Source organism: Pinus tabuliformis, chromosome X, assembly GCF_031772625.1.
Source record: "Pinus tabuliformis cultivar Carrire ecotype Pingquan chromosome X, CPIR1, whole genome shotgun sequence".
Taxonomy (NCBI): domain Eukaryota; kingdom Viridiplantae; phylum Streptophyta; class Pinopsida; order Pinales; family Pinaceae; genus Pinus; species Pinus tabuliformis.
The window spans coordinates 141,782,731-141,791,300 of NC_142308.1; the positions used below are offsets into that span (position 1 = coordinate 141,782,731).

General features: G+C 34.6%; 1 protein-coding gene across 1 annotated transcript in view; it reads right to left on the reverse strand.

The window, feature by feature from the left end:
• LOC149138859 (uncharacterized) overlaps nucleotides 1-4,132 on the reverse strand; it is a 30,769-nt gene extending 26,637 nt beyond the window's left edge. Inside the window, exon 1 of the mRNA XM_089450515.1 lies at nucleotides 4,109-4,132. Coding sequence (XP_089306641.1) covers nucleotides 4,109-4,132 — 24 coding nt within the window. The remainder of the gene's footprint in view (nucleotides 1-4,108) is intronic.
• Nucleotides 4,133-8,570: the final 4,438 nt, after the last annotated feature.

Below are 8,570 nucleotides of genomic sequence, written 5' to 3' on the forward strand. Positions count from 1 at the left end.
GAGGAAAATCCAAACAAATACACCTGAAGGGATCACATCCCACTAACCAAATTAATCAAAGCCTAACCCCAAATGCATTGAGGAGAATTGACCTTGTGACCTCCAATGGCAAGGTGCTTTAGGTACGGGTACTTGACCAATTGAGCTAACCATAATGGCTTGATCTAAGGGTTGTTCTAAATCATGCCATTGTTTCTTAAATAGCTGAAAATTAAATTATAAACCATGTAAGCAAGCAACCCTAGATGGTATCAATTTCAATACTGAACCTAGTAATTCGTTTGCCAAAATATTTCTAGCCTTAGTTACTACTCTTTTGAAGTAACTGTAATAGAAAATACCTAAATGCAAACAATATTAAAAAATAATGAAGAAGAAATATTCGTAGGTAATTATTCACCATTTGTAGATTTTTTTTATCAAGTTGGTTCAATCCCTTGGCTTGCATGAAAAAGTTCCAATCATCAACAAAACACTCACACAATATCCTCACACACATAAATAAAATGAACTCCAAAGTATTTTCTCCACGAAGAAGAAATGCTTTAACATTATCTTACTCAACCAACACCTTACAAATGAGAGGAGCCTCTACTAGATAAATTTCTAGGCTTAACCACCTCATAATAAATTAATAATGACCTCTTGATAAGGTTTGATGAGCTAAACAAATAATGAAAGTGTTGCATGGACTTGAATTGGTCAACAAGTAATATTTTAATCTCTCCGTGTGAGAGAATCAACAGAATAAAAAAATGGAGTACATACCAAGAAGTCATGTTGAATGTATAATAGTAATAATGAAATCTCCATGAGAGGGGCGCTCTAGAAGAGTGTCATATTTGATTGGGATAGAAATCGAGATGGTGAGAGAAGGGGAGTAGGGGAGGATATTTCTCCCACCCAAGTGATTGTAACTACTCTCCAAAAATACAATAAACTAATCTCCAAATAGCACAAGTGGTCCACTAAGAGAGAGCACACCACTTTAAAAATAGGCTAAGACCATGTCAATGATAAAATAATAGCTCCAAGTGGTAGTTCCTCAATGAAAATCTTAAACCATTAGAAAATCTCCCAAAATAGTAAGGGCAAACTAATTCCATATCAAATATTATTTATCATGGTGAAAACATAATGTGAACAAGGCTTATTCAAAGCTATAAGTGGACATTCTAGCGTAATGCACCACCTAGAAGAGAGTGCCAAGAATATGGAATCAACAAGTAAGTGAAAAAGTGGTTAGTTAAATGTAAATGGGGATAATTTGTTAGGGTGCATGTATAACTAACCTACAAAGCACTATAAAAGCTCAGTCACCTCCTCAACATATATGCCAAGGATTAAATGTGGTCAATAAATGTGGCACAAGTGACTGTGAAACATGGCTAAAGAGACCTAACAAGTTCTTTATGAGGGTAACCACTAAAAAATATTATTCCTCTTTTTTAGTATTGGATTTCCTTTACATGTGTACCAAGGGGGAGCATTTGCCTCAAGTTGTGTACCACATAAACATTAAGTTGCATTTCTTAGTGTTTTTTCTTTTATCTAAATTTGCAACTTAGGAAATGAGGCCTCAATTAAAGTTTAGAACCCATGAATAAAATAGGCTAATACTAAACCTAAGGTTTGGCTTTGATTAATTAGTGATGAAAATATCTCAAACCACTTTCGCAAGTTCACCCATGAAGAAAAGTGAAATAATCAAGTATGTCAAATGATAGGTTAGTTATGAAGGAAAAACTCTATGAAAATGGATGAAATGACTCATGTTCCCTCTAAGAGTGGAATATGTGCATAAAATGGATTATGTCTAGGGAAAATGAAAGGGCGGTGAAATAATGGATAGTAGGTCTATGAAAATGATAGAATGATAACAAAAGGGGAATGACATGTACGCAAACCACAAGGAAATCACCCCACCAAGCTAGAAGACACAACAACTAGGAATAAGTCTTAAATCCATCATGCAACAACTAATTTAGAGTGGTAATTGAAACATCACGAGCACAAGATAGAAATAATAAGAGATTTTTCAGCTAATAATTAACCATGAAGTAACACCTATAAGAAGATAAATATACATACTATGCCATTGAAAAAACCTCCACAATGGTACAAACATGACCAATCCATTTGATGTGATGAAATGAGTGAAAAGGATGAGACAAATGATCATGCCAAGTCAACATGTAAGAATGCTAAAGATCAAGGAAATCATTAGGATAACACGAAAATAACATGTGCACTGCAAAAATGTTTATGATCTACAACTAATACATAGTAAGTCCATGAATGTCATCCTGTAAATCAAATAGTTCTTAAACACCCTATACAACATATGGTGTAACGATAGGCTCCAAAAATCCACATCCCAACTATGAAAAATTAGACCCTTATCTTCTTACATGGAGGAACACATAAATCTTTATTTAAAGATTCATCTTCAACAATTTTCTTGCCTAAACAACTAAAAAATGAAGCACCGAAATTAGAAATTTGGAAAGAAAAATTACTCATTGATTCCTTGTCTTTATCACAAGAAGCATCATCTTCTAAATCTGAAATATCATGAGAAAATGGTGTAAGAGATGAAGGTTAGTCCTCCAAGGACCCTCATCACAAATATCATACAAGCTATGTGGATCACAACTATCTTCTCAATGCATACAAAATGCATGTACCAATCCTACAAATGAAGATATCTTCTTGTCCTTGTTTAAATCCATGGACCAATCTAGAGCAACAAAAAAATCATCATATCCTTGTGATTGATACCAAGATTCAACATTACTATCATGAAGGATGTAACATGTCTATTTTGGAATCATTATGTCCATGAAAACTCTAGCCCTACTCATCACAATTTTCATCAACTTATGTGTGTATCCTTGACCATTTGAAAAATCAAATGTTGGATACAAATTATGATCTAAATATGCCATATTTCTTCACTATAAATAGTTAAAATTTGAAAATGCAAGCATAACAAAATACATCATACCCAAAAATGCAATGTGAAGTCACCAGGATGAGTTCTTCAAATGCTTACCAGCTTACCTCATTGTCAAAATCAACAAACCATCAAATTTGGAGTCATCATATGATAATAAGATCTTCAAGACAAAATCCTCATATAAAAATGTGTCTAGGAAATGGACTTTATCCCAGGCAACAATGCCATAATGTTACAAGAAAATCTAGCACCCCATATGATGTAAAGTCCTAACCATCAAGGAGCTATACTTGTGCAGTTCAAGAAGGCTATCCATTATCACCATAATAGCTCTTCCTCTCACTTTTGGTTCGCTCATCTCTAACTCCAAAGGGGCTTCCCTAAGGATAGAATTTCTAAGGCTATAAAGTGGACACACAACGCGATTTATTGAAGAGTAAGCCTACACAAAACAATTTGGTTGCAATATGGATGAGTAAATACATGGTGTCAGGACAAAAGATAAAGGCAGAAAATCCCAAGCCCAAGTGCATAATCAAATCTTAGACAAGTGCAGTGAAAAAAGTATGGGTCCAAGAGAGAAAATGCATGAAAATGTAAACCAATAACTATTTTTGTGCATGCCATAAATCAACCTTAACTTGTTGAAGTCTATTGCACAAATTTTTTCTTGGAAAGATTGGGATACCATTCAAAAAATTTGCTATGAAGGTGATGCCATATTGTGGAGCAACAACTAGGTTCATTACATGAAAACTTAACAACTTAACAACAACAATAAGAGGAATTGTATCCTGATATTACATTATCCAAATGCGACATTGTTCATTATAGTCCCTTCACAAAAATATACAAAGGTTTCCAACAATAAAAATCAACATATGAAAGATGAATTGCACACATCAAAGCGTCACATAAATAATTTGTTATACCTCCAATCTTCCATAAAGCTCCTCAATCCTCAAAGTCTCAATAACCATCAAAATGGAGAGAAATATCCTCTTTATAAGAGTTTCTTGTCTCTTACAATAAGAAAAAATTATCATTCTCCAACTAGCTCCATGACAAGTTAAACATATAATATAAAATGGAGTAGTTAAATCTCTCCTCAATCAATGGTTGACCATGTCCAGGTATGTAGACACTTACCTCTCCAAGAGAACTCACCCTCATCGACATATAAGAAGAAAAATACAATGAAGATCTCCAAGAGAATGTGTACTAGCAAAAATAGGCATGATAATCAAGTCAAAATTTCAATAGTCCACATAAAATGCACCCTCCAAGATGGACAAATGCAAAAAATATATTAAAATCAATTCAACATAAGAGGATGTGCTCCATGGTCTAGAAAAACTCACAAAGAATGCCCTACATGATGCATGAGAGATAAAACAAGAGTAATCATCCTAGAAGAATGCTCCATAACAACCATTCAAAAATAATAAGTGGTCCACAATATGCATGCAATCAATCCACACGTTTGAATCCCAAGGCAACCAACTTCATGGATGAATGTGCAAAGTGCCGACTAAATGGAGCACTCCACAAGAAAAGATGTGGTCAAAGCCCAAAATAACAAGTGGAATATCTCTACATGGTTGCCTTCCAAAATAATGCTCCACGAATAGAAAGAAGACCAAGCAAGAGCACACAAAGTGACACTTGCGGCCATCTAAGAATTACACACTCCTTAATTAAACTACTCCATAACCAACTCTAATAAACTAATATATGTGCCAAGTCAAAGAGGTGAGGGAACTCTCCAATAGAGGTCAAAAGATGCCAAGTGTAGCTGAAATATCCATGCAATAAAAAGAGGTGCTCCCTAGAAAACTACGTCGTGCAACTACCTCAACCACCAAATAATAATAAAATATATCCATGTGAAGTGCACCCTAGGAATAAGTGTCCAAAGTGATTAGACCTTATCAATGCTCATGACGAAACCATGTGTTGTTTTCAAATACCATCAACTAATTCCCCAAACCATGTGTAGAAGAGGATGGCACCCTAGATAAGTGTGCTAAGGTGATTAGACTCCTAATCAATAAACAATAAACATACTCCTCCATAACCACCTCCATAATGATGCTCAACTAACTAAATGACTATGCACCCTAGAGAAGTGTGCCAACCTCTCCAATAATGATCAAATTAATGCATGTAGACCTTGACAATTGTGCCCAAGAAAGAAGTGTTCCATTCAAAACCCTAAGTTTCCTCAAAATGACCCCTCCAACTACAAAGAACTACCAAGTAAAGTAGGGAGTTCAAACAATTAACCTTCAAAATGATGAAATTAACCATTAAATGATTAAATCCACCTCAACATGTATGCACAAAGGTTATTGCTCTAATAAAACCATAGTCCAACCTCCAAATAGTCACCTATTGATTAAATCAACATGAAAATGTGTGCCAATAGGGGGTGCACTCCATAAAATGGTGTACAATGCAAATAAGTTGTTCCTCCTAGCAATAATCCCACCATGGTGATAAAATAGAAGCTCAACCTAGGCTTGAATCTAGGGCATAACAGAAAAGGACTATAACATGATACACCATCAAATTTGAGGAAAAGTCTTAATCACCATCAAATAATAAGTAGGACCCTCGATTAAAACTCTTAATTAGAAAAACTAGATCAAGAAGGGTACTAGTATCATCTACCACATTTCTTCCTAAGTGATATGACTTGCCATTATATCATTCATTAATAATCACCTAGGAGGAAATATGTTTGATGATAGTACCCCTATTGATATACTTTCTTCTAAGTTGAGTTAGAGTTGGGGTACTAATTATTTGATGGTGATCAAGCCTTTTCCTAGGGTTTGGTGATGTATTATCATGTTAGTCTTTTGGTGGTGCCTCCTAGGTTCAATCCTAGGTTGAGCTTCTATTTTATCATTATATTGTTATCATGGAGAGATTATTGCCAAGGAGAACAACTTATTTGCATGGTATAACACTTGATGGAGCACACTCCCTTTATTGACACAAATGTTCATGTTGATTTAATTAGTTGATGACTATTAGAAGCTTGGACTATGGTTGTGTAAGTTTTAAACCTTATGTAGTAATGCAATGCATACATGGATTCTTGGTAAACAAAAAAGTAAAATAATGGCAATCACATATCACGTAGAGATTTACCTTGAAAGCCCAAACCAAGAAAATTCAATTGATCATTTAGGACTGCACCTCTAATTTTTAAATCATTAATCAACTTCATTGTTTACAATACAATATACATGATCCCATAGCATCCAAAACCCCTAATGCATTAACCCTGATTATAATACAACCATAGTTCCTTTATCAGAATTACATTACCATGAGACCATAAAATTGTGTGCCATAAAACCATCAAAGGCAAAAAACCATATCGAGAAACATTGCACAATAAAAACCTATCTTTAATATCTTACTACTATTGTGGAAAAATTAAAAAAAGGATCTCAAGTTCTCAATCCACATAACCAATGTGTTGTGCAAGAGGATATAGGCAATGTTGGTCCCTGTTGGGTTAGTTGGAAGGCTAGGTATCCCTAACCTTTCATTTCTCCTTTGTCTCTTGTTGCCAACATTCCCTTCTAGTTCCCATTATTATTATTATTATTATTATTATTATTATTATTATTATTTTGTTAATTATTTGGCTCTTACATTGACAACTCAAAGTTTATTGTGGTGAAAATGTAGCTAGCTAAGTCAATGAGCGGTCATCATGCTAACAATTGCAACCTCCTACTTCATCTACTTCTGTAGCTTTGAACTACTCTTCTATAGCCTCTTCCTCCATAGTGAGATCAATAACTCTTCTTTTGCAGCCCCTTCAACATCTTCCCTTGCTTTTCAACAACTTCAATAGCTACTTCAACATCTTCCCTTGCTTTTCAACAACTTTCATAGCCGCTTCAATATCTTCCCTCGCTTTTCAACAACTCCCCTAGATTTTTCACAACTTTTGCAGCCTCTTCTTTTGCTAATTATTTTGCTTAACTTGAATCGTATGTCATTTATGTTTGTTTAGGATCCATTTCATTTGTGCAATTCATTTTTATATGTTGATTTTTGTTTTGCTGAACTCTTCTTTTGTAGCCTCTTCTTTTGCTAATTATTTTGCTTAACTTAATTCATATGCCATTTATGTTTGACTAGGATCCATTTCAAATCATTTCATTTGTGTAATTCATTTTTTATATGTTGATTTTTATAATAGGAAACTCTTGTAATTTTGTTGTGAAGGCAAATTGTAATGAACCATGTTCCAATTTGAATAATATGATGTGAGGATATAATCGCTCTTATTTTTGTTGCCATGTTAATCTTCCACCTAACAAGCCTAGTTGTTGTCAGCATGATATAACATCACCTTCATAGCAATATTTTTTAATGGGCACTGCTAGCTATCATAGCATAATTTTTGCAATAGATTTCAGCAAGTCAAGGCTGACTGCAGCATGCATAGCAGCCTTTATTGCCTTACATTTTCATGTGTTTTCCCTCTTCAATCCCTGCCTTTTTTATTCCATTTGCCCAAGGTTTGATCATGCACTTTTGGCCTTAGGACTTTTAACCTTCATATTTTGTTCTCACACCATTTACTTACCCATCCACACTACAACCAATTGTTTTGCTTAGGCTTACTCTTCAATAAATCACCTTGTGCCTCCACTCCATTAGCCTTAGCAATCCTATCCTCTGGCTCCTTGATGCTTGGGATTTTTCCTCATATTAAGTGCTAGATTTTACGGTAACTGACCCAACTACCATTTTTTATATTAATAGTGTTCAGATATGATATTATTGAACCTTGACTTCTAAATCCTGATTGGCACCCCTGCTAGTTTAGGTTTTATAAACCGGTATCTTCCTCTCTTACTACAATATTCTAACGAATTCACAGCCACATGCAACAGCTATTGGAGACTATTAATCTAAAAAATGAAGGGGTTTCCACAAATGTTATTATTTAAATGTGGACTTAAGCCAGTTCCCTTTACTATTGTACCTTCAAGCATGATCTCATTACCTATTACCATCTAAGGGTGTGAGACAAAGGTTCTGTACCACAAAACAGCTAAGAAATTATAGAATTACAACATGCTACAAACCAAATTAAAAAGCAAGCAGCTGTAAATTATAACATGAAATATTCAGTCAAGTGCAAGTACCACAAGGCAATAGCTTGAACATACTTTTCACTAGAAATTGATAACATTTCATTTGTTTCTCAGAAGCAGATCCGCCTTATTATTGTGCAAAGGGAAAATATTCATAGAAATTACTTGTATGCACACAGAGTAAATGAAAACTTTGATGTACGAACATATGAACATCTCAAGATTGTAAAGAGAATATGCAATTAAATGGTAAAATGCATCCTCAAGGAAAGAGTTGCTTACATGGTAAACAAAATGCCTTTGAGTTACCAAGAAAAATTTGACCACGGAAAAGAGGCATGCGAAAAGGGCTCCAAATCCCTCTTGCTAGTTACTGCGAGTCATGCATAAAAGCTAATGATCATTAAAGGGGGTGACTTCATACTGCAATTAAATAGCACTTTTATCCGGAACAACCATTATACAGGGGCTAGATTACT